The sequence below is a fragment of the Eutrigla gurnardus genome (genome assembly GCF_963514095.1).
Source record: "Eutrigla gurnardus genome assembly, chromosome: 23".
Classification (NCBI taxonomy): domain Eukaryota; kingdom Metazoa; phylum Chordata; class Actinopteri; order Perciformes; family Triglidae; genus Eutrigla; species Eutrigla gurnardus.
The window spans coordinates 5,657,617-5,684,824 of record NC_139934.1 but is presented as its reverse complement, the minus strand read 5'-3'; the positions used below and the strand labels follow the sequence as shown (position 1 = coordinate 5,684,824).

The window sequence follows — 27,208 nt, the reverse complement described above, 5'->3', positions numbered from 1 at the left end:
GCCTCTCAGTCTCAGGTTTAAACATCATGAACGATGGATGTTCTGTAACGCGACACAAGGAGCAGACATGGAGAAGTCCAACTCTCAGTCTTTCAGCTTCTCTCAAACTCTGGAAAACCTAAATGGACTGTTTGATTTTGTTAAACAAAGGCTGGTCTGTGTTTGGTAAGTAGCAGGCCCGTCTCCACCGCTCCTAATCCACTCCCACCCATGGGTGCCAACAGTAAAGCCACTGTTACACTAATACAGACGGGTATGAGAGCAAGATCACATGTTGTATTTATGAGTACACGAGTTGGATGAAATAATAGAAACACCTTATGACACCAGAACCCTGCAGTAAAGCTCACCGTGAATGACTAGTATGTCTATTTACCTTTTAATCTGCAAACCAGCTCCTGGAGAGGGGAATTATTATTGGTTGGACCTTTGCTGCCCCCTGCTGGTGCAGAAAGGCATCACCATTAAAGTTGCCAGGAGACAAGAGAACCACTTTCCTTGACTTTTAGTCTCATAAAAAATAAACTCCACAGATATTTTCCTCTCTAACTAATGACGGGTCCTCAGAAAACAGAAATGCAAAATATTATTATAGTATAATAATAATCGAGCAGTTACGCCGTGCAACGTGAATCTTTTCGTTTCCTTTTTTAATTTAAAACAAATTTTAATCTTTACATATTTTGTTTTAAATGTACAATCAAACAATCAATGTAATCATACATAAAATTCTTCATAATAATGCACAACTCTATCGACACTACCCATAAATAAAAAAAAGAAAACAAACAAAAAAAAAGGAGAAAACATCGAGATCAGTATGAAATACAATGTTAGGCAACACCACTGGTTAACAAAGATGATGCTCTGCTGCCTGTCGACACACAGCAGGAGCAGTAGACAAGTACACAGGATGAACCTGACCTTCCTCACACACACTCACACTCACACTCTGCTGCCACTCTACAGGTAAAGTGCTACCGCTGCATCATCTTCCACACTTCAAACGGAGGACAACCAGGGAGAGGCTGGCGGGAGCAGCGGGCGTTTCCAGGTTTTCAGATAAAATTCAGGCGAAAATAAACCTGGACTGGAGAAGCGAGATCCAGCACAAGCTGCTGCAGCCAAGTGTGTTTGTTTGAGATGGACAGGATACGACATGAGGGTTAAAAACAACTGCTCTTTTATGGGAAGTTAACGAGTAGTTAGTGGATAGTTCATCCCTGCATCACTGGTCCGTTTCATCTACACTAAAGTGTCAAGTCAGGAAGAAAGCAGCTCTTTAATACTTCGTTTGTGTACAAGTGATTTAGTGACGTCAATCTTTGAGGGATTAAAAACTAATCAAACAATCGTTAGTGGTTTAGAGACCTTTTGTATTGGTTTTCATTTCCTGTGTTGGGAACGTTGGTGTTGGTTGTGTACATCATGCTTCTGATGGAGTGTTTAACAGCGAGCTCGAGGGGGATTTAATATACGACAAACACTCGGCTGAAAGACGTCGTTACAAGCGAACATCGTCGTTACAAGCGAACAGACTTCAGAAAAAGAGAAAGTCACCGCCCTACCTCTCCGTTCTAACTGATCAACAGAGTTCCAGTTTTGATTTCAAGCCATGAAAACTTACTAAGTGATTATAGCGAGACCAAAAGTCTCAAAGTAGCAAGAGGCAGAGCTCGAGAAGAAAAAGGAAATTTGTTAGATTTTATTACCTGTAACTGTTTCTTTTTTATCGCGTTTCCATGACGTACACACTCGACCTGCCACACACACACACTCTCTCACACACACACACACACACACACACACACACACACACACACAGGCTCAGAAAAGAAAACACACTCACGAAGGTCTTACTTCTTTCTTACTTCTTCCACTTTTTTCATTCTGAAAGGGAACATTTTTGTTCTTGAAATACAGTTACCATCAGTGTCTGTCTGTCTGTCTGTCTGTCTCTCACACACACACACACACACACACACACGCACACGCACACGCACACGGGAAGCGGCCATGCGATCGTGGCTTTCTGCCACGTCTGCGGGGTGAGCAGCAGGTGCACGTCTCTCAGTTCCCATGGTAACCTGGCTGGAATGTAGTGGCGCTAGGTGACACACACACACACGCACACACACACATGCACACACACTTAAATCACAGGTAAACAGTGTGTTTCTCTGGAGGACGGACAGGTCTGTTGTGTGCAGGGAGGGGGGGGGGGGGGGGGGGTTACTTGGACAGGAGCCTGGAGGTTTAAAGGTCCCTCATCGCGTCCCTCATCGGCGGTTCATTCTGACCTTTGACCCCAGCCAGGCGACATTTACCACGACCTCAGCGGAGACGGGACAAGCGGTGAGGCACATGAAGAGTGTGTATCTTTACAGGTCGTGTGTATGTGGACAGAGAGCATGCAAGTGTCTGCAAGTGCAAAAGTGTGTGTTTCTGTACATGTGTGTGTGTGTGTAAAGTGCATTCCTCATGTGTGTGCCTTTCACCCGTGACCTCCGTGTGACCTCAGCAGCCAGAACAACAAAGTCTTTTATCCTCTCATGGCCAGTAAGTCTCTGGGGGGGCCACAGTCAGTCTGCGAGGTTCAGGGTCTACGAAGCTGAAAACTAGATAAAGGAACAAAAAGCAGGGTCTGAATGTCAGAGATTGGAGCCGTCCAGGAGGTGCACCTCCTCCTCGCTGTCATGTCCACCTCCCCCCCGGCCGTCCTGGAAGGAGCGGATCAGTTGAACATGATGGACTCGGGATCTAGGTTTGCCATTTGAGCCATGTGACGGAGGATGTCTTTTTTTGTGATAATACCAAGCAGGCGCCTGCAGGGGGAGACAAAGGACGAGGGAGGAGAAGAGAGAAGAAGAAGAAGAGGTTTAGAGAGTGGGAGGAGGTGCCGGTGGTTTGGAGTGAAAGGAGAAAAAAAAAAACGTCATGTTTTCGTTGGCGAGTTTTGATCAAATGGCGAGATTTAAACTTATTGGAATCAGAGAATACATTTCTGGATTTGATGGGAAAGCCAACAAAAACACGAGTCCCTAAGGAAGCAAGAGTGAGCAGGAGGGAGGGAGGGAGCAGGTCTGAAACAGCACCCAACTACCAGAGAGCAGGGTGTCATTTCAGACGCTAACACAACCGTTTATGGTATCGGTCCAAAAGGAAGAACTGGATCCTACAAGGAGACAGGAAGTAGTGAACAGGATGTGGAGGAGAACCTGAGACTCGTCACGGGAGTCAGAAATCATGGATTATTATCCTGTTTTAATAATATTACAACTTATCAAGTATCTAAATATCTTGCATTGTCTCATAAACTTTTATTTTAAGCAAAAAGTCTACATAAAAACAATTGCTTCATCATTTCTATATTCTTTTTCACATTTATTCTAAGGGAATATTATGTGAATTGAGTGATTTCTGACTCGTGTGACGGAGCTGCGTCCTCCTCCTCCCCCGACTATCAAACACGTTTACCTGATCCACGCGATGACACGGCTCTAAATATTCGGTTAGTCAAGACTACCCCCCGCCGATTCAAGAGCAGGGGAACGTAAAGCGGCTTTGAATCGGGAGCCCGTTGATGCGTTCGTGCTCTTGAATTCGGCTGTGGGTGGAGTCTGAGGTCAAGAGGTCAAGTGAAAGGAAGCATCTGCAGTCTGAGTAGCTGAAAGAGGTGAGAGGAAGCCGTCCATCGCTACAGAGATAGGAGAGCAGAGCATGGGGGGGTTTTCATACCGTTATGTGGACGATTAGACGTTCATTTAAACCACAAAAAGGCAAATAAAGTTCCACCAAAATGGAAACAAACATTTGAATCCAGGTGTGAGAGAGAGGAGGAGGGATTAGAGCTCCAGCTACTGAGCAGCAGGAGGAGACAACACACTGAAGGGTCGCTGGGTGGAGGCAACGTTCCCCGTTAGCCAGCAGTGTCCAGGGGAGGATCGCTACTCCCAACAGGAAGTGACATCACACATTTAGATTTTTCTTTAAATTGAAATGAAGGTACATTTTCTTTCTAAATCTGTCTTTTTCTACTTGAATGTATATTTTTTACAGTTTAAATGTTTTGCAATAGTGCTGGAATGTCTTTAGCTTCACCTTATGCTTTGGAATGAAGCGTCTCTCATCATATTCGATGATGTCATAACCCTAGAAAACTCTCTCTTGAGTGTGACTTTAAAAAAACAATCTGTTTATTCCCCGTTTACTCTAGAGGACGGGACACGGCTGGCTAAGAGGAAACATTGGTCGATTACGGGATTAGCATGTTTTAAATCACCGTACGCTAACGAGCCAGCTCACTACATCACTACCACACCAGTCACCACGACAACGCCACTGCACCACAGCGCTCACTACAACTACGGGATGAGGGGGATGGATCGCATCACTAGAAGCCTTCTCTAATGATAAACCCTCTAGAAGACGACGTCGCCCTTTCCCCAAGGCGGCTAGCTACTCGCCAAGTAGGTCGCTAGTTGCCGTCAATCTGCGGAGACCCGGGGGGTCGGCGGGGTCGAAGGTCGTTTGTTTAAAAACAACAAAAGAAGGAAAAAGCAGTCGTTAATGAAGGTGGAACACCGAGGGCTGGAATGATGATGACTACTGCTGTGAGAGGAAGATGGGGAAACACAGCGAAGCTACGATGAAAGACTTCTTACTGCGGCGCTACAGGAAGGAGGAGGAGGAATGCGGTTGAATGGCGAAGCTGCACTCTGGGAATCTACGGAGCCCGTTTCAGACACGGAGACGGTTACTGTGCTGCTTTCATGGGGGAGTTATTGATCCTAATAACAGGTTTATAACACGTCCTTTACAAAAATCACACAAAAGGAATGAGCAGCGAATTTACAGGAATGATTCTAAAGCTTCTCACTCGTCTCTGATCATTACTGGATATAATAAAGGAGTCATGTGACGGATAATGACGTTTCATTTCTATTTGCATTAACCCTTTTTGATGGTTTTCACACAGATGGAATTAAAGCAACGTCTCCAGTCTTTTTTCCCACCAGAAGGGAAGGAAATGAGGGAAGAATGCACATTTTACCAGCGTGATCGAAGCGATTTTAACCTGAACGCTCCTACGACTGTGAGCTTTAGCCTCCTTCTCACGTCAGCTCAAATGTGAGGCATCAAATGTCATTTTGACCTTGATGTTTTGTGTATGAGATGATAATTAAATGATGCATTACAGTTGTCTCATTTGAAATGTTACAAAAGGTTAATTTGTTGTGCCTTTACGTTTATGAGGCCGTCACGACTTCCACTTCAAATTGCCAGCATATTTCCGTAATGAAGCACGTGTCTGAAAGGGGCTCGAGAGGTGATGTGGGTGACAGTTCCCATAGGTCCGGCATTAACGGACCCAGAAAAACACAAGGAAGCGCTTCTATAGACTCCTAGAAACAACGGCTACCAGCGATGAGGATGGAGGTCAGAGGTCGTCTATCTACAGATGTTGCTCCACACCGAACCAACCCATGGACAGGAAGTGGAAGAAGGAAGAAAAGGAAGACCTAACGTGTAACCGGGGAACTGTCAACAGTGGTTTTCCACACCGGGTTTCATGCAGCCGTCTTAAGAGGCGGGGCCTAAGAGACAGGTGCGAAAGTGAGGGGGGGGAGGGAGTCACGTGTGTGAAGGGGAGCGGCTAGTCACCAGGGGCTCCTTGTGCTGCTTGAGCTCCTCCAGATGCTCTAAAATATTCTTCTTTGTGATGATGCCCAAAACAATCCTGAAACACACACCCGTTACTCGGTAAACTGCCCGGGAAACAGGAAGTCAACAAAAACAACAGAAAAGAGACAAAAACATCAACAACGTGCAACTTAAAAATATTAAACCTGAACATAAAAGATCATTCAAATCAAACACATAAATCAATTCACACAAAATCAACGTTATGCTGAATATTATCATCTATTAAACTATGATAATACAGTAATATAATTGAGGTTTGACTGCTTTTAATCACATTTGTTGCAATGATTTATCTCAATGCAACCACTTCTGATATTCAGAGAACAGGATGCATATTATTTTTTGTTATTTTGCAGATTTTCTGAAAGATTTCAGCCAGATTTAAACAGAAACTTATATTTTTCACATGACAAACAAAACAAAAACAACAATTAATTAATGACCAAAACCAAACTTTTGTTTTTGATTTGTCTGTAAAAAAAACGTATCCTTTAAAATGTAAAACATGTCAATAAAAACTGCTGCACAGCATCTCTCTGATGATCGTCACGGCAACCTGCGGAACGTGATATTAATCGAGGAGCGTGAAACTCAATCTGTCTTGTAATTCCTACATCACACCAGCAGGGGGCTCTCTGCAGAGCCTGAACGCATCACAAGACATTTCTTCTCACTTAAATGAACAAATGACATGCTCGTTATCTGAAGAACTAAAAACCTCAACATAGTTTATTTTCTTAAGGAGTTTCTTCTTCACTTCCCAGTTTCCGACCACACATGAACTGATCTACCAGCTGTATTCCCAGCATGATACCTGTTAGAAGGGGGGGGGAGGAAGTGCAGCACTGCGGTTAGGCCAGGCCATGCAGATTACAGGGATCCAGGGATTTTAGAGCCCATGCAACACCGGACAGTGTGTACATGTTTGTGCAGAGTGCGTTCCACCTCAGACGGGCACCGGAAAGGAGGACGCGATACTCACCCGTTATGAGTGACCAGACACTGGCGCAGGCCCAGCTTCCTGAAGATGTCCACCACGATCTCCATGGGCGTGTGGTCGGTGACGGTGAAGGGGCTCATGTCCAGGATGGAGCGCAGCTTGAGGGGTCGGGGGCTGTCCGCCGGCAGGGTGGGTGCGTGCTGGGTGAAGTACACCCTGGAGTTCAGCATGATGCCCTCCTGCTTGCGACGAGCGTTTTCTGTGGACAAAGAAGCCAGAAAAATACATTATAATCTGTTTAATGTTGTGTAATTAAATGTGGGAGAAAGGATCTGGTTACCTATAGCGATGGTGATGTCCCGACGCAGAGCGAAGCCCACCAGCCTCTGGGACTCCTTGGACACGATCACAGGGAAACCATTATAACTGGTCTCGTTGATGGTGCTCTGCAGCTCCTCCACCGTCAGGTCGTCCTGCGTCAGCACCGCTAGCGGCGGGTCGCAGCGCCGAGGCCTCATCACCTCCCGGGCCAGCGTGATGTGCGTGAACTCCTCCTTGGCGTCCAGGAAGGGGTATCCGTTCAGACGGATGTGGGCCTCGTAGATCCCCTCGCGGCCAAACGCGTCGCCCACCCACTTGCTGGTCATGACGGCGGCCATGAGGGGGACGATGTACTCCAGCCCACCGGTCAGCTCGAAGACGATGACGACCAGGGAGACGGTCATACGGGTCACGCCGCCTGAAGACACCGGAGAGTTAGACATGAACACACATCCATAAGAGAAACAGGTAAACTTTATGAGAAAACGGTCGCAAAGCATTTTAAAAGTTTGTTCTTTTAATGAAGTGATTCTAGATTTTGTAACACTGAAAACCAATACTGCTGACTCACCCAGGCAGGCGGCGGCTCCCACCATGGCGTAGAGTCCTGGAGTGATGCAGTCGGCCCCCACCTCACACCACTCCCTGAACAGGAACCAGTCGTGGTGATAATAGGCCAGCTGCTCCACGGCGATGCCCACGATTCGCCCCGCGATCGCCCCGATGGCCATGCTGGGGATGAACAGACCCGCCGGCACCTGAGGATGAGGAACAGGAAGTGGTTTTAAGGCGGGCTCACACACCGGACCGAAAATCGGCGTCTTTGAGAGAGTCGGCGTCCGTGACATGAGTCTCCTTGGTGTGGTCGCTCCAATCGGCCCACGTCGGCGTTCATTTCAGCCGATTCAAATGTGTAATCCGCCATTCGAGTCGGTCATTCTTTGACCATTCTGATTGGTGGAGGCTAGCAGCTTGACTAGCGAATCAGTGACGCCCGGAAGTGACGATGGTAAACATACCAGATAACCAGTGGAATCGAAGAAGGCGGTCTAGAGAGGACCGCCTACTTCTGGTTTTCGTGTTTTTTGGCCCACAATACAGATTAGCGCCGCCTGTTGTTTTGGAGACATTACATCTCGCGCAAGCGCGGAACGTATGGCGTCGCGAATTTACCGACGCGAGTCGGGCAGTTCTTCCGGTGTGTACACAGCTTTAGTGTTGATGAAGACCCTGCGAGGGAAGAAAATCCCCAAAACATCCAGGAGATCACCTTGAGTCCAAAGGTGAATATGGTCATGATGATCTTAAAGATGAGCGCCAGGCAGAGCTGCCACATGGCGGCGTAGACGCCGGGCCCCGCCGGCCGGTTGGGGTTGTCGGTGAAGGCCTTGCTGCCGTTCATCTGGCTGCGGTACTGGCAGAGCTGCGAGGACTCCAGCGGGCCGCAGTCGGTGAACAGCTCCTTGATCAGCTCGCTGGTGTTCTGGCGGGTGTACGGGTTCGGGAAAGCAACCACAGCCGTGACGGCGGCCACCAAGATCACCTCCAACACCGGGTACTTGCCTGAAGAGAGGGACCATGCAGCAAATCAGAATTATTACAACTTCACACCAGCGGACATAACCCAAATCTGAAGCATGACTCATGGAGAACTTGCCGAAGCGCGTCGACTTGCGCCGCCGGCACCAAGCGATGTTGGCCCGGATGAAGAAGGCGCCCCAGAGGCCTCCGAAAACACCCAGAAGGATGAAAGGGATGAGCTCAAACAGGTACCACGGCGTGTGGTACTCCACGTAGAACAGGACCAGACGGCTGTTGCCAAACGGGTTGATGGAGCGCAGGACGAAGGCCGCCACCAGGGCGGCGAAGAAGGAGCGCCACAGCGTCTTGAGGGGGAAGTAGTAGCTCACCTGGAGGAGAGAGAGAGGATTACTTTAATGCCATATCCTGCCATTTGAACTACATTATGTTGGTTTGTGTCAAAGCAGTACCTCCTCTAAACTGAAGAGCACTCCTCCGATCGGGGCTCCAAAAGCAACAGACACCCCCGCCGCCGACGCAGCAGAGAGGACCTGAGAGGACGAAACAAACGCACCTCAGCTGATCTGACGGAGTCTCATACAGGCAGAGATCATAACAATAAAATGCCGGGGGTCCCACCTCTCGCTTCTTGGCCTCGTTCTTACTGTACTTGGGGAAGAGGTAGGAGAAGATGTTCCCACAGCAGCAGGCCACGTGGACCAGAGGCCCCTCCTTCCCCAAGCTCAGGCCTGACGCCACAGCCAGCACCAGGGTGATGGTCTTGATCATGAGGGTCCACTTGCCCAGGTAGCCTCGGATGATAAACCCACTCAAGATGGTCTTGATCTGAGGAGAGGAAGAGGAACGGCAGAGATTTAACTGATGTCGATCAAAGTAACAGAAGTTTGAAGCCCCTGAAACTAACATCCTTGTCTTTAATAGACAGTGGATATGAGCGTGATTACAGGAAATAACCAACATCTGTCATTTCTGACCAATTAGAATCAGAAGACGGATGATGTCACACATCCCACTTAACCCCCCACTTCTAATAAAATATTTAAAGTCGCCTCACTATCTCCCGTCACCGTCTACCGCACACTTTACTGGCAAAGCAGTTCCAGCTTCCTTGTTCCCATGGCAACAAAGTGAATATTTCTGAAAGCTCAGACCTCAAAATGGCTCTTTTCACATCGCAGTCAAACCTGTCACATCTCCCTGCTTAACCACTGAATTAACCATTTTAAGCCACGTTAAGACAATGAAAGGGGAAACCTCAAAAACTCTTATTAGAGCACTTTCAGCGAGGAAGCTGCAGAGATGTATAGATTTCTTATTATGTGTGCTACTTTCTGACACCCAGAGCAAATTGATTGGACGTGAGAAAATGAGAGAACAGAGAGATAAAACAGAGCATCAATAATCTGCTTCTTCACTCCCTCTAAAACACGGAGATGGGGAAAGAGAGATAGCCTGCCGACCTCATTAGTTTGATAAATGAATAAAGAATCGTCTTCAAAGACGCCGTCTCTCTTAGATGTTGGCGTTTCCCCCACAATAACTTCACGAAAAAAACAACGTGTTGCTCACCTCGGGGATGCCCGAGCCACAGGCGTAGGGTGCAAACACCTTGACCAGGCAGACAGCCAGGAAGGCGAACGACAGAGCCCAGTAGATGTACATGAAGTAGTTCATGATGTACGAGCCGGGACCCTGCAGAGAGGAGAGGAAGATAAAGAGTCGACACCTTGAAACTCACGAGCAATCATACAAAAAGTGTGTGTGAAAGACGGCATGTGTTCATCACTTCTTCCTCTATTGATCACTTTAACAATTCAATCGTAATACTTCCTGAATATATTACAAATTAAAAGCCAACCAGGAAAGGGAGAGGTTACGCCCTAATATGAAACAGCACATAGCGATAAAAAAGGCACAACAGGTCAACCTGTCGAGTGTTTTGAGGTTGCCGAAGCAGCGATGATGTGCCCGTGTTAGTCTACCTCGGCCTGCCCCAGTATTAGCTCGGCCCAGCTCTTCCACTGAGGGCACTTGTCCCGCTCAGCGAAGGTGGTCTCGTTGGACGTCCAGCAGCACTGCTCGTGGTTGAACCACATGGCGCTCAGACACACGCCCTCCTTCAGGTCGTTCAGCCAATCAGCAGCAATGTCAATCAGGCCAGCCAAAGCACCTGGCGGGGGGAGGGGACCAGGAGGGGGAAGAGGAGGAGGCAGGGAGGAGAGAGGAAGTGGAGAAAGTTTTAAAAAAGAGCTGACTAGTTATGCTACCATTAATATTCTTACTCTTATCAATTTAGCCTGTATAAAGAACTAATGTGTGTCATCTGCATCCTTCTCCTACATGTTAGCTCTAATAAGGGTGACTTCTTGCACATCTGCTGACAATCAGAAGGCAACACTCTGAGATGAGCCTCGACTAGCTGGTCCTGGGCGGTACAAAAGCATGGTGGTCGTGTATAAATATAAATCCTTTCTGTAGATCTGTCTGACGAGGCTCCGTTTTGTGGTTAAATGAGAACAAAAGACGGACAGAAACCAAGAGGAAGAGTGAGCGTGAGCTGCCCGAAGCAAAGCGTGTTAACAGCCGTGTGTGTGTGTGTGTGTGTATTGTACTGTGTGGTCGACTGTGTGTTACCTGAGGCCAAGCCGGTGAGCGTCACCACCAGCCACCCGGACCAGGCATCGTACAGGCTCTTTGTGAACTCCCATGCCGACTCCTTCTTCTTACTGTTTATCTGTAAACACACACAACAGTTAGTGAGTAAATACCTAAATAACAGAAAACAAAAGGTATCAAATGACTTATGCTGGCGTAAATGCAAGTAGGCCAAAGGTTTAGTGCTCCTCCATGATAAGCGATTCTGTAATCTACCCTTGTGGCCGCGTTTCCACGTTTGCATCAATAAAACAATAAAACATGAAGGTTGTTGAAACATTGTTTGACAAAGTATTCAAACAACATTCAAATTCTGGGAGCTATCATTTCCAGGAGCCGGGGCCGTGACGGCGTGTCAATATTTGGACAGAGGGAGGCTGGAGATAAAGGGGAGGAAGCAGACCGTCGAGGTCGGTCCATTCATGAGTTCATGCTGAGGAAGACTATGAGGTGGAGTCGAAAGCTCCAGAACAAGCCAGTCAATGGACCACAGGGATGTATTTCCTATAAAGATAGATTTCTGCGATGCAATACTATCTCAAAGGTATCGGCCATTTTGCAGCACCATGTTGGTGTTTTAATAGCTTTGTTATTACATGTATTATTTCCCCTCTCTGTTGAGCCACTGAGGCTAAAACTTGCTGATCCCACACAACGCAGCTTCCACCTTTTGTGTGTTGCTCCACAGGAAGTGTGTGTGTATATCACTTCCTGTTTTTTTCCGCTGACACCAGTTAATTTGGCTTTATGGACTGGAAGTCAACGATTTACAAGGATACTTGGGTATCAGTTTTATCTATTTATTTAGAGCAGCTAAAAACGGAAAAGTTGACCGTCATGGAGATATTGTTGAAATGCTGGGACAGAATATCTCTTCTGAAGCAAATTGGCAGCTTAAGACTTTTGCCTTTAGACGTGAGCTAGTCTGGAGCCTTGAGACCTTGAAGGTTCAAGGTTGCGTTTCTCAGCCAGCCTCGGTCTCCTCACCTTCCGGTGCCTCTCGCGGTCCTTGCACTTCTCGCGGACCCAGTCGATGGTGTGGAAGTCATCGTAGGTTCCCACGCCAGGGATGGGCTCCTCTAGGAAGTCCAACAGGTGGGTGCTGCTGCTGGGTGCCCCGCCCCCGTTAGACATGACGTAGTTAGACCCTGAAGGAGGAGGACAGGAGAGTCGATTCGTTACCTTCAATTTTACAAGTGTCTTATATCAAAAAATACAATATGATAGAGCATTCAGGATATATAAAACAACATCTGAAACAAGCTCCAACAAATAGTTGGACTATGTGACGTTCCGTACATCCAATCCTCATAAATATCCTGAAAAGATAAAGAGATCAATGATGGTGCTGCCTGCTGTATTTCAGTGTATCAGAGCTAAACGCACAGTCACCACTGAGAGATCAAGAAGGTAATATTTAAACCACATTTATAGCACACATGCTCTTTCATATTTGACATTTTGATCATCCAGACTAAATCGATTATGTTGTAATTCCATCTAAAACCGTTCACCTTATCTCGGGGTGCTAAAGATCCCCTCGGCCTTTCAGGCACAGCGACGTGGAAGTCTGGCGGCCTCATTAGTCCGTTTGTACGGGACCTCCGGGCCAGACAATGGGATTGCTTAAGGCCCAATAACCGCGTACAGTCAGCTCAGTAATGACTTCAACATGAGCAGCATTAGTCACAGCGTATGATTTAACAACAACAAAAAAATACAATGCCAACGTTGTCCACTGCTCTTCAGGAGACTTCGCTGCTACTATAAATGGATTCTTATCTATCGCTCATAGCAACAACATGAGACACTGAATGTCCCCGGTTAGGTCTGATCTAATCTGGCTGGATGTAGAGATTCAATAGTGAGTATAAACACACACACACACACACACACACACACACACACACACACACACACACACACACTATCTCCATAACAGAGCGTGGAGAAGCAGGATTCTCTCTGCCTGTTATCTGGAAAACACAGGATTTGCACGGCTCCCACTCGGTTTTTACGGCTGTTTGAAGAGACGTTTCTTTCATAAACGAAAAGGGCAATATTTTATGACAGTTTTGAATCAAGATGATGATCAGAAATCTTCAGAGTCTTCGATGATCCTCATAAGTCATGAAGTGTAAGAGGAGCATCTCTCTCCAGCTTTAAAAACACATCAGCACATATTTGATCCGCCACAAAGACGGTTTGATAAACTAGAGAGTTCATCCTTTGTGAAATCGACAAGCTGAGCCTAATCCTCCCACTTGTGACGATGCAAATATGCCGGACTTCTTCACCCGCGACACAAAGGCAGCACAGTTCATAAACAGAGACAAAAAGGGAGCAACCGTCGGAAATCACTCATCGTCACAGATTCATATGAAAAAAAGGTGATAAATCTGACCATTCCTGGTTGAAAGACTAAAAAGGGACACAGCTGAGAACCTCATCAGAGTTCAGGAAGAACGTTTTCAGATGGGGTTGTAAGACAGACGTGTCGCTCTGCAGAACAAATACTTCCGATCTGCTCTTTTGAAAACAGCCTTGAAGATAAGCTCATAACTCTCCCTGCAGCGCCGAGTCGAGGCCCACGCAAACGCTGTTACACGCTTTGCACCGGTTCATCAAGATCATTCATGCATCCGTTCATTCAGCGCCATGCAGGCAGTCACACGTCCGTCAGGCGCGTTGCTGCTGAATCTCCCAGCATTTTAGCGTTGAATAACTGAGACATTAAAGCGAAGCTAGATCTAGTTTCCCACATTATGAATGTGGGTCATGACGCAGCCTTTAGAAGAAAGTGGAGCTTAGTAGCTCATATCGCTGCCTTTGATGTTGGAGGGGATGTGGGAGAGGAGAAATAAGAAATAAAGCTTTCATCTGACCGGCCGATATGGATCCTGATCACAGAGGAGAGGGGGGGGAGGGAGAGTGTAAGTGTGTGTGAGTCAGCAGGGCGGCACAATGTCAGGAATAGTGTGTTTGTGTGAGAAGTCTGATATGGAGGTCTGTATTTATGGACATCAACAGACACCTGAAGGCAGAGAACGTAATGGAGCTGTGTGTGTGTGTGTGTGTGTGTGTGTGTGTGTGTGTGTGTGTGTGTCTCTTTCTCTTTAACGCTTCTAAAGGAAATGTCTATGTGGTGATATGACCACGTTTCCTTTGAGTCATCAGTTTGTACATCTGCATGGTAAGCACAAGAGAGTGAGCTACTTCAGTGAAAACAAAGTGAGACCTGCACCCTTAATGTGACATGTCTTCTGACTGCTGTTTAACAAAAAACAACCGGTATTTATTCAGATTTTAGTTGAAAATGTCGATGCTAGAAGAAACCACTACTTGTACTTATCCTTTCATGTTGTATTTGTTACTTGACTGAGATGCTTTCAACACAAACTTCTGCTATCCTCCCTGTTATGAATGTGCACGAAAAAAAACCCATTAAACACCGTCAGCAAAAACATTCTGATTCCAAATGCATGCAATCTCAGTTTCACAATGACGTGAAAACATAAAAAGGCCAATTCCCGTCTTCAGCACTTATTGGAAGTGTGTAATACTAACATACACACTTGGTGAAGGTAGAAGTGGTAGACTTCATGAGCACGATGACCTTGTGTCGAAAGGAATGGAAAGAGAGACGAGAACAAGGTATAAAACGATGATGTATGCGGCCACTTCTGCTGCCAAAGAAGCATAATAAATCCTCCTCTGATGGGACTGGACTGGACCACCTGTTCCAAGTCTGAGTCAAGACAAAGAGAGCCAACGTGTTGACTGAATAATCCCAGGGATTGATATGGACCACGTTTACTGCAGTTTATATTGATTTCTTAAAGGGGCTTTCAAACCAACCATTATAATAATGACTTGGCGGTCTCCTTAAAGCACCCTTAGGTGTGCGCTCATAACAAATTCCCTGTTGGACACCTTCATTCATTCATTCAAAAGAAATCACTGCCCTTCTAATACCGAGCATCTTGACGTCGAGTTCTGACAATGGTATGTTTATAATGCCAAATTACCGACCTTACAATGTGCAATATCTAAGATTTAGCCAGCACAATGTGAAATAAAAGCCAAAGATAAATGATCTCCACTCAAACATTCAGATTAGGAATGTTTTCATAGTTTATTACCTATTAGTAAACTCGTTGGGGCCAGCCAAGGCTTTGAGGAAATGCTAACCACAAACATGCAAATACGATCCAAAACTTTTTCATTTCTTAATTGCTGTGAAGTCTGCTGCCAGGACAGCAATCAAATGTTAAGTGTTGAGTGCTTTCACAGCAGTTATACAATTTAATTGTTTCAATAAGTGTGCACCTATAAGACTAAAATGCAAATAAAAAGGGAGCAACAAACTGTGCGTCAGAGATAAGACTCTCCACTGCAGCAACGGCAACATTTCCAGCTTGGATTGGCTTATTTAGAAGGGAACTAATCAACTCCCAGTTAGAAAAAGGGGGGGGCATGACTGGGGAGATGAATCAGACCTCCTGATGATGCAGCACTACCAGCACCCTTAAGTCTAATCAGGAGTGTGGAGCCAGGCGAGGTGACGCCACGGAAAAACAGAAAGCCGCAGGGAGCGAGCGCGTCGCCAGCATCGCGGTTCAGTGGTTCGGCCCGGCGCACGGACAAAAGACACGTGAAAAACAAGGCTTCAGTTTCTGTCCCTGCATCGGTGCAGTGACACAGCGATTCTGTTCAGCCTACTGAGAGCCGCGTCGGTGCACACGCAGGTCAACAACACCACCGAATGATTTTCACACGCCCGCCCCGCGTTCCTGCGATCAATAAGGTGGGAAGTCACCGTCGGACATCTTTGTTGGGATGTTTCTGCTGGGTGGAGGAATTCCAACAATCCCCCCCCCCTGCATTCCCCAGTTGTAGGCCTCCTCTACTACCGTGGAGTAAATCAGATCAGAGAGGTTTACAGGCAGCTGGCTCGGACGCCCTGGATCAGCCCGGTCGGAGTAGAGTTAGTCTGCTCAGCAATCATGTGATCAGCATCAGAAACTGAACCTGACAACCTCCTTGTAGACCTGTTTGACAACCGCTACAGCACGATCGTTGGAAACTGGTTGAATCCCTGGAGTGGCTGACAAAGAGTCCAGAGGGAAAGTGTCAAAAAACATATGTGGGCCATGTTTCCTGTAATCATGACATGGTCAGCCAGGAGATGCATGGACAGAGAGAAGTGGACGTGCAGCTGGATGTGGTCAAATAGACGGAAGAATCACGAGCTGAACTGAAAACTGCTTACGAAACTGGATCTGCAAGAAGAGGAAATAAAGGATTCAGGGACATCCCTTCAGACAAAGTGGATGTGGGGAGTCTTTAACCCGGGAAGGGCCTCTTGTGTCTGCTCATCCACCGTAAAAACCTCACAGGGCTGGGAGGAACCGACGCACATACATGCAGCTTAAAGGAAAACTCCCTCAAGGCCACATGGGAGCAAATCAAAGCTCAAATTACAGAAGAAATACATCTGCGTGCCTTTTACCCTGAAGACCCCGGGATGTGTGACGTAAGGTGACGTGCCGGATCTGTCCAACAGGTGTCCTCGTACCGCAGGAACATTGTGAACCACTTCAACAACACACACATGCTGAATCTAGGAACATCCAGTCCACATAATGCAACAGCCCAAGCGGCGACTGGGCCTCTCTGGGTGGGGGAAGGAAAATGGACGCCCATGATGTTGCTTTTAGTCGCTGCTGCTCACAGGCCCGAGCACAAGCCTTCACACTAACCCAGCTCCCTCTTTATCTCATTATCTCTGGCTGACGTACACACACACACACACACACACGGCTGGTTGATCATCTACAGAAGGGTGGATGGTGAAATGAGCAGGCAGTTTGCTCATGCAGTCAAAATGCAATCCATACTGGCACTCGGATTCTCAGATGAAGGCAGTGTTTGCTTCCCCTGCACTGTATCTGCCTTCCATATGGCTAAACGCACTCACTGCACAAGGAGGAGATGAAGGAGGAGGAGGAGGAGGAGGACGGCCTCTGTCATCACAGCAGCAGCGTGAGGAAAAGGAGGGAATCTGTGGGAGAAGAAAAGAAGAGGGGACGTGGCGTACCTCTTTTAGGGATCTCCTGCAGGGGGATGGTGTCCCCTCCCCCGTCGTAGGGCAAATAGGGGTCGGCCGCTGCGTCCTCCTCCTCCATGTTGACAGTTGAGACGAGGCTAGGCTAAGCTAAGCTAAGGCTTCACTACGCACCGCTCGCTGCGTGTCCGCCGCTGCCATGTTTACCAGAGGAAGACAAGCAAGGCTGCGAGTGTGTGTGGAAGAGTGTGTGTGTGAGTGTGTGTTTGTCCTCCCTCCCCCTCCCCTTTCTCTCCCCCTCCACACTGCAGCAGCTGACTGTTGGAGCTGATGATGTCACCGCACACGCGCACTCACACACTCGAAAGGGAAAGACGAGCACACCGACGGCCAGCCTCGCCTGTGTGGTTGCTAGGGGAGATCAGTGAGCCGTGCCTGTATGGGAGAGACCACGGCGCCGGGTCACGGGGGTGTGTGTGTGTGAACAAGTGTGTGTTTGAAAGGGCAAGCTCGAACATGGAATATTCTATTCTGAGAAAGTGCAGGGGGGTGTAAAGTAAGAAGAAATTTAAGTTATATTATAGATAATGATAAAAAGTCAGTTAGTTGATACACATTTGGAACAATTCTGAAAAAGTTTCATTGTTTTATTTTTTGCACACAATAATTTTATGGGCGTCAATATTTCCTGCTTTCTTTGTCATATGATGGTAATGTGAATATTTGGGTTCTGGGCTGTTAGTCAGGCCACAAGGACATTTAATACGGAATTATTCATAATTAGTGTAATCTTCTGTGAAGGTAATTTCATTTGTAAAAGCGATCACAAGTTTGGAGACAGATGATGTTTTGTAAACTTGTGATCATGTGTTTTTATATGAAACAATACAGCTGAAGTCACAGCTCCGAGACCAAAACAAGACATGTAACTCTTATATATATTAAAAAAAACAGTCCATCATAGGTCCCTTACCTTGCAGCAGGGCTCCTGTTGCTAGGCAATGACGCAGGTGTTGTCAGCCATAGTTTGTTACCTCCCTCCCTGCTCAACAAGTCCCAGTCAGGACGTCAAACCAGCAAAACAGCAACACGGAGCTTGGAACGGAGAAATCCAGAGAGTTAAAAGGAAACGCAGTAAATCCTTTTCCAGCTCGATGAACCACGTTTCTCAATGCAACGCTCCATTTATCTCCTCTTACTCCTTCCCAGCGAAGAAAGTTTCAACACAAATCTCCTCTCGGACCACAGCATGAGCCGTCCCCCACACTGCAGTGGAAGCCGAGACGAGGGCTTCACAACGAACCCACCCCTCGCTGCTACGTAAAAATAGCAACAGGGAGGCAGAAACAGGCAGCGCACCAGCCTCGAGGAAGAACAGACATCCAGAGATTTCCTGAAACGCTAGCTCACGCCGGCAGGAAGCCAAACTGGTTCACGGGAATGCTGGAGCACATGGGGGGTGTCACACACAAATCAGGACGGGAGTGGGAGGCGGAGCCGAGGCAAATACAGGAGGACATACAGTCAAAGGAAACAGCGCTTGTTTTGTGTCCCATTGTTGCAGCGTTTCACTGAACGGTGACAGTTTAAGTGGATAGGTTTCCTTATGCTTTCAGCTTTCCTAGAGACTAACGACCAATCCCTCTCACATAAACACAACCTCTCCTGCCTTTTAGGAAAATGCATGTGGCAAAGACAAAATACAACTCGTCGGTTACACCCTTACTCTCCACCTAGTACAACGTGTAGAAGTAAAAAAATAATGTAGAACTAGGTTTAAGGTTAATTTAGAAAAATGTAGTTTGTCCACCAGAGGGCACTGACTATTTTATTTCTACACTGTAAAATGCCAATATGTGTCTTGGTATTATATAAATACATATTTAAAAAAAATACTAAAAGAGTATCATTGTTTTTTTATGTTATGAGTTTAAAAAAAAACAAAGAAAATACCAATATCAATATCAGACTTCATAACTCCAGTGTTGGGCTATAGCACGCTAGCTAATGAGCTAACATGTTCTACATTATGCGCTAGTTTAAGTGTATAAATGCTACAATATAATGCAAATGATAGCATTGAGCATGACAACCTCCCTCAACAATCCCTCTTCTGTCTGCATCCTCAGGCGCTCTACGTGATCATCCTAAACTCCATTTCTACGGTCACAAATTTGACCTCTGACCTCCATCATCAGCATTTAAAAAGGAGCTGCAAATCACTTCTACACATAGAAATCACACAACTGAAGTCTGCAGGCGATGCGCTGTGAGGAATCAATAGATGCAGCAGCCAGACGCACACTGTAGTATACAATTATAGTCTCAACTGCAAGTTATGTAAGCAGACAATAGCTCACAGAAATGAAAAGCTCATGGTCATCAAACATGCCGTTTACATGTTCAAACGATGTGTCATGTGAATAAACAGCTGTCTCCATCACGCCATTATAGTTCACACTGTAACCTTAGAAGCACTCATTGTAGATTTGAGGATCACGGCTGCTGTTATGTGGGGCAACACTGACAACAAGAATGTGCACTTTTGAGCTTCCGAGCATCAGATGTTGGCTTTGACAGAATATTAGTTTGTGCAAACCACACAAGTGCCACATGACTTGTAATGCTGGATACAGAGGGACGCATTGTAGAGCGTCTTGCTGCAAACTTGTCGGTGCAATCAGACTTGTGACTTTCCAACTGAGCAAAGAGTTGCCCCACGGAAACGAGAGGGGGCAGATAACAGCAGAAGAAGAAGCAAAAAGAAAGGAAAAGGTCTGTTCTCCACAAGCAACTAGTCAAGTTTACTTTCAACCTCACAACAAATGTTCCATTACGTCTTAAAGTCAAATAAAAGGCAGTAAATTAAACAATTAACCAATTAAAAAAGGACAGACGGTACTCTCTCTGCACACTTAAAACAGAGTTTAAACAGAACGTCTCCTCGAACACAGCCCCCTCAGCAGGTCTACTTCCTGTTTAATCATCTGCAAGTACTAAAAGAGAGGACCCAGCATATACACCCAGAACCAGAACAAGAGAATAGAGCAACCCAGATGTCGACGGGACGCCACACATACCAGTCAGGAGTGCCGCTGAGCCTCTGAATGAATGAGCAAACAGCAGAAGGACTGAACCAACAGGTATGATTATAAACATTTAGCATGGACGGCAGCCAGATAGGAGGAAACCGTGGCAGAGATCACTCGTAGTAGCAGTTTAGCCGTGAATGAGGTCATGATCTGAACTTGTCTGACTCAGCAGGAAACGCATAAAACACTTTTTTAATAATGCTTCTCTCACTTGAACACAAAGCTCTTCCATATTAAGCCACCCGATGATACAGGAATGCCACGTGTCTGTGTTATTACAACACACACCTGTCTACTAATGCTACCTGACAGGACAGACCGATCCACGTAAGCCAAACGATGAGGTGCAGCAGGAGCAACGAGCAAAGTAGGTGTGCTTTAAAGAAATAAATAAAAAAGGTGACCGGGTCAAGATGGTGGATGGAAACAGGATTTGGACCAAAACTATGTAAACATGCGAAGCAAACACGTGATTGTAGGTGAAAGAAATAATGAAAGAAACCAAACGGGAGACTTTAAAGAGCCTATCAAATGGTTATAAAGCAATTTATTAGGACTTCACTAATTAATTAAGTAATTAATTAGTAAAAAAGCTCAAATTGCAAGTGTTTTTTTAATAATTAAATGGAAAAAATATATAAAGTTTTAGGTTTATAACCATTTGCGAGGCTGACAAAAGAGGCCGTCTGTCGGGTGTGTCAGGCCGGCATGGAGAGCAGCTGATGGATGTGGATGGAGATGAGGAGGGGGGGGGGGGGGCAGATGGCAAGAGCGACTGCGCCACGGGACAGCAACACACACACACGAGCGAACACACACACTTGATGCGTCTTGACGTCAGCAGCGGGGTGACTCATGACCAGCAGCTTGGAAGATAAACTCCACTTTGAATGGGACACGATGGAGAAGCTCAAGGAGACGTTCCTCTCTGATCGGAGAGCGAGGGGTTCGTCATGGAGGGAGGGGGGGGGAGGACCAATCAAACAGATTGGGGGGAGGTATCCCGTTCTCCCTACCTGGGGAGGCAGCGTCCCCATCCAGCAGGTTGTCGTCCTCGGTGGTGTGGAAGTCCATGATGACGCCGGCTCCATCCAGCAGCTCCTCGTCGCTGCTGGCGCTGGTGATGCTGTTGTAGCTGTTCCTGCAGTAGCCTCTGTGGTACAGCTGCTCCGACTCCATTTAGCAACGCGCCGGTGCCCTGGTGATAAGGAGGGAGGGGGGGGGGAGTGGTGGAGATATACACACCGTGTTGTGAGGATGCCAGATTTGTAGAGTCTATAAGGTGAGGTGGGTCTGTCAGGCACACGGATGAGTCGGGTGGGGGGGGGGGTAACGTGCACGGGGTCGACTCGTGGAGATGGAGGGATACACTCGTAGTCCGGCAACAAAACCCAAGAAACGGCACACCGCAAGAAACACAACCAGACAAACAACGAAACAACGGAGCCGAGAGACGATCAACTGGTCACATGTTCAAGGAAGTGATGCCTTCATTGGGAAAACAAAAGAAATTATTCATTTAATTAATGTAAAAATATAAAAAAAGAACAATTCCTATATGACAGATAATTTAACCTTTCTTACAATTTTCTCTTGTATGTAGGTTTTTCCTCACCAAATCAAAATATATTCTATATTATAGTCGATTGATTTTGATTTTCTCTCTTATGGTTTTATCGTCTACCTCATGTGTTCAATTTCATTAACGTCTCCACTGATAGTCATCCAACTATATTTCCTTTCAAGTCAAAGAGTTCTTGCCTAAAAGGAAGAAGGAGATTTGTGGTAAGAAAAACGCCAACACGGACGCACGTATACAAAAATCTCCATTTTCAAGGTGCAGGCTACCTTAAGGGATTATAGACTGACAGATATATATCGTACAACCACTGGAGCTCAAGGTGAAGATTCAGTAAAACAAAAAGGGGAATGAGGTGGAGTGAGAGGGAAGGGATACGGATGACATTTAAGTCGATGTCTCAGCGATGAAACGGAGCGATGACACTCCCTCTCTTTGCACAGAAACACAATTTCTAAATTAATAAAAACATTTTAAAATGTGTCCACATTCCACATATATGATCAATAAATTGTGTTAAAATTGTTATTTTCTCTTAAGTAAAACCCTATTAAACTATCTGGCATCAACTAACATAGTTGTATTAAAAACATTTTTAAGGAAATATTGGACCCATAAGATAAAGCTTGACTTCTAATATTTAATATTAAAAGGTAGCGTAGATTCAGATGTTAAACTTTGTTTTTAGATGAACAATGGCTGTGGATAAAACTCATCTTTTTCTCAAATATTCTTCAGAATCTTCCTCAGAGCTCTTAATGACTGATGACATCAGATAATCTGAGTTTAAATAATCTACACAATGGGTGCTGGAAACTGGTCCTGCAATTCTGGAAATGCCATAAAGTTACATTAGGTCATTTAAAGAATAGAATAAAAGTATTTGAATTCATGCTGGGGGATCCAAATATTAAGAAATTAACATATATGGCTCGCTTTACTTATGTGTCTTAAATTGTCAGATAATACGTAAAGTTTAAAGATGTGTTTTTTCAGCGGTGCTGTAATAATATTCTGTTTACTGTACAGCCAAGTGGTGTATTTATAGACTGAGGGATTAAAATGACACACGGACCTCCTCCCTAAAATGAGAGGATGAGTATGAGAATAAAAGTCATGCTGGACCAGAGTGCTCAAACATCGCCCTCCTGTGGAAGAGTTGTAAACTACACCAGAGTCTGAGAGTGACAGACGTGACCTAAAATGATCCTCACCGGGCCGAGCACAATGACCGTTGGATAACTGGAGGAAACCAGAAGATAACCTGAAGATATTCACAGGAATATCAGACTCCGGGTCAGATAAGTGACAACGTAATACAGTAAAAGATCAGAAGAGTAAAAGACATTTAATGCCCTGGTTCTGCAGCCTGACTGATCTTCACTCATCCTTTATGCTCTGACAGGCGACTCCATATTCCTCTATACATGTGTGGAAATGAGATTTCTGAGCTCCCTTCATATCGACCTGAAAGGATTCGACTTCCTACTTGATCTTGGGTTTTGCTCTCCTGCAGTGTGACTTTCAGAAAAGGTCATAATGAAAAGGAAGGAAAAAGAAACACTGCAGTCAGCTCGATTGGTGGTTTTTCTCTAAAAATGTGAGAGAATCTTTGGACAAAGTGCATACAGGAGGTGAAAGGTATGGCAAGAGAAGGTAAACTGTATTAAGACAAGAGGTGAAGTGCAATTTCAGAATAAAAGCAGCGAGTTTCAGACTTATTTCACTCGTGGAAAGTTCCCTAAACTGCCGACCCCTTTCCCTTTGTAAGCCGGGTGTTGCGGTGAAAGTCGCTCTCCTCCAACAGATAAATCCAGACACTTTGTTGTGAGAGTAATACCACATCGGGGGCACAGGGCTATCATGAACAAAAGCCTCCTGCAAAGCACCAACAGTGAAACTGAAAACCATTAATCCTCTCTGGCACAAACTCTATAATGTGGGGGAAAAAGAGGGAAGAGAAAACAAACCCCCGCGCCAACAATCGCAATGACTCACCATGAGACGGGACTTCCCTTTGAGCCGTATCGAACCCAGGAAATTCAATTCAGCTGGTTTTCAGAGTCAATACGGAGGCAGAGCTCATCCAGGTGAGCTCATGTGATGTCACCTTTTCTAAGTCTCTTTAAACCATTCTTCTTAATCACATTTGTGTAAAGAAAACACACAAAAGCATAGAGGGGAGAGGGGGCTGATTAATGCCAACTATAGGACGAATTAAAGGTAATTCAGGCATCTAAAATAAACTATTAAAAAAACAGAAGGGAACCAGAAGTGCAAAACCACGTAACAGGTTATAGGATTAATTCCTGCATGTTACAGAGAAAGCACGCGCTTATCTTTGCAGACAGAGAATTCTATTACCAATTGAGCTCCTGAGCCTCTTAATGATGGTCTGCCTTAATTAGATTTGTCCTCTTTTGTCCCATTCCTTTTTCCCGCTGGTGACATTTGAATGGATCGCTATAATTATGACTGACTGCAGTGTACTTGTTCATGTTTCCCCTTCTTTCTTCTCAACGGTAATCAAAACAGTAATTACGCCGGGGAGACGGGAGCATGTGGATTATTGAGGAGCTGCTATTCTCCGAGTCAGATTTTCATTTTGCCGTTCGAGGATAAGCTAAGGAGAGGGAGGAGTGTGTGTGTGTGTGTGTGTGGTTGATAATGGCAGCATAATCACCAGCAAGGGAACAAAACGTTTCTCGTGTTGCACAACCAGTTGAGCAGCGAAGGCTGTTATCTTCCTCCGGCTGGTCACTACGGAGGTGTTGCCCAGGCGACTGTTGCTGGGATGTGACTCAGCGTTTTTGCCTCTAACGGACACACGGCTCACACCTCCTCCATACACTACACAGGGCCAACGACGCACCTGCAATAAGTTGACACGCATCCTTCAAAAAAAAGGCAACGGGGCGATCGATATATGGATCGCTCTGTAGCACAAACACCCAGCGAGCAGCAGCTCCAACACAACGGGGAGCTTCATTACCAGCACTTCAACAACATGCAGCGCTGACCGACTGATAAAGTTGTGCAGAAAAACAGAGCTTTAAGTGGATTTAAATCATTATAACCAGGTTAACAAGGGGAGAAACTGCCGTTAATAAAAAAATAACGACGAGCCCGACTTAAGAAAGAGGAAGTTCCTACTTTTACAAAATGAACGCTGGACGATGAATAATACATGTCTTATTTGGCCTGCAGCGAAAGCAAGAGAAACGCAGTCATTCAAGAAATCCTTCAGAGTGTGTGTGTGTGTGTGTGTGTGTGTGTGTGTGTGTGTGTGTGTGTGTGTGTGTGTGTGTATGTGCGATCAATGAGGCTTTGTCGGCTATCAATATCCTCCAGCCAACGCCAGTCTGAGACTGATTTTTACTTGGGGGACGGCAGTGGATGCACCCTAGAATAAAAATAAGGACTCTAATTCAAATGACAAAATATCCATTATGGGGTAAAAATGGTTAATTAAGGTATCTCATTATGTTAATTGTGTGCTACTAATCATTTAGGAAGAGCATGTCTAACTTTAAAACAGAAATGTGGTTATGGAGATGTGTTTTTGTCCAGATAAACCAGAAGACAACGGCAGGTAATCCCACAAATAAGATGCCTCGTCCGTCTGTCTGACTTTAAATTAACTTTAAGGTCAAGCTTAACGTAACAAAACACTCCAGACAGACATAACGCAATCAGGAGTGCCGATTAAACCAGCAGTCGTAGCAAATCAAATAAAGAGTGCCTTTGGTTTGACCCGTCTGTGTCCGAGTCAGGCTGCCCAGACTCTCGTCTGCTGTGAGAGGATGAACCATAAACCGGATTATTGTACAGTGATGAAGGGAGGAAAGGGAAACATTAACTTGAGTTGATGTTTAACGCTATCTTGGCGACGTGTGCAGCATTTTGGTAGAAAATTGGGCTGTGTGTCGCAGAAACACAAAATTTAGAGGCAACATAACCGTTCATCATATCTTTCAGTAGATTATGTTTTTAAATGTACCTTAAAAAGTAATTAAATGGGACTGGGGCTGTGGGAGATGTAATGGTCATTTTTCACATTGTATAGACCAAACAGCTGCAAAGTTAATTGAGAAATTCAATCAATGGATTAATCGATAATGAAAGTAGTTGTTAAGCCACAATCATCATGTAGCCGGTGTTTGGAAGTGAATCACTTAATGACTGATGAACAATTATATGTACTTTAATATTATCGATATGTTTGCAGAATCTAAGGACTTTGCTAATGATCTTTTTGTTTGTGCTATAGGCTGAACTCCTCATATAATGCACATTAAATAAATGGATCATTCGGTCTATGAAACGTGCAAAAATGCTGATTACAATTTGACATTTTTTCAGCTGAAAAATAAATAATAAATAATAAAAATAAAAAAAAATAAAAATTAAATTATAAAACATAACTTTGCACAAGAAAGTCTCAATTAATATCCCAGTAAATCTGAATGTATATCCAGGACAACACGTCTACATTCTACAGTTGCTTTGACAGCAAAGTTACACCTGAGAAAACCTCCTTAGTAGATTTTAAAACGATGAGAAACACATCCACACATCCAGAGGTGCTTTCCGGCAGTTAGCCGTGCACTTACTGAATTATCCGCATCTCACGCAGCCTCGGCTTCCCCTCAGCGAGCAGCCAAAGGCCTGAGCCCAGCAAACCGACACTTTACCCCCCCCGAACTCCATCCGCCACCCAGCGGGGATGTTCCTCCTGAGCGGCGAGCTAACGAGCTAGCCACGCTAGCACCTGCTCGGCCAGCGAGCACGGAGGGATTCAAACCCGCGAGTTCACGGCTTCACAGCGGCTACAGGGTCGGAGGATGGATGGATGGATGGATGACGGATGGCCTCGGATGGTGAAACTCACACACACACACCTGCTTTCTCAAACAGTGAGCTAACCGTCATACCCGCTAACACACACACGCGTTACCTTCCCGATGCCTCGATGCCAGCTCGGACGCGACAGTTCATCCTCTTCGCGTTTGTTCCCGGAGTTGAAAGGAGGATGTAGTTTCCCTACACCAGCGGGTTTGACATTCTCCTCCTCACCATGATGATGTTTTCTTTTTTCAGTCCCATTCCTGTGTCAGTGACGTCCACTTCCGGTTTCCCATCCTCAGCAGCAGCAGCGGCGGTAGCAGCACTGGCTTCTGTGAGGGTGAGACAGGCAGGAGGAGGGGAGAAGCTGATCAATAATTCATCCACTGCAAATCAAACGGCTGGGAGACGTAATAATGGAGTCACGATGACCAGTATCACTGCATGGCGCGATATGAACG

General features: G+C 45.8%; 1 protein-coding gene and 1 long non-coding RNA gene across 8 annotated transcripts; one reads left to right on the top strand and one right to left on the bottom strand.

Annotated features, from left to right (window-relative positions):
* LOC311009233 lies at positions 1–1,328 on the top strand. The gene is made up of 2 exons (XR_014596628.1): positions 1–366; positions 407–1,328. It is a non-coding gene; the product is annotated as an uncharacterized lncRNA (long non-coding RNA).
* On the bottom strand, positions 634–27,007 carry clcn3 (chloride channel 3). 7 transcript variants are annotated; one of them, XM_084003250.1, is made up of 16 exons: positions 26,860–27,007; positions 21,340–21,521; positions 12,152–12,312; positions 11,144–11,243; positions 10,492–10,679; positions 10,079–10,201; positions 9,128–9,334; positions 8,959–9,039; positions 8,625–8,877; positions 8,238–8,530; positions 7,539–7,725; positions 6,987–7,385; positions 6,689–6,905; positions 5,665–5,740; positions 4,467–4,492; positions 2,698–2,825 (listed from the first exon to the last, which is right to left on the bottom strand). In XM_084003250.1, exons 2-15 carry the CDS (start codon positions 21,500–21,502, stop codon positions 4,478–4,480), a joined length of 2,463 nt encoding a protein of 820 aa, XP_083859376.1. In that variant the 5' UTR covers positions 21,503–21,521; positions 26,860–27,007; the 3' UTR covers positions 2,698–2,825; positions 4,467–4,477. The 7 variants fall into 7 exon arrangements, with proteins under 7 accessions (XP_083859373.1, XP_083859375.1, XP_083859378.1 ...); XM_084003247.1 differs by lacking the exon at positions 4,467–4,492 and having other exon boundaries at positions 634–2,825; XM_084003249.1 differs by lacking the exons at positions 4,467–4,492; positions 5,665–5,740 and having other exon boundaries at positions 634–2,825.
* Positions 27,008–27,208: the final 201 nt, after the last annotated feature.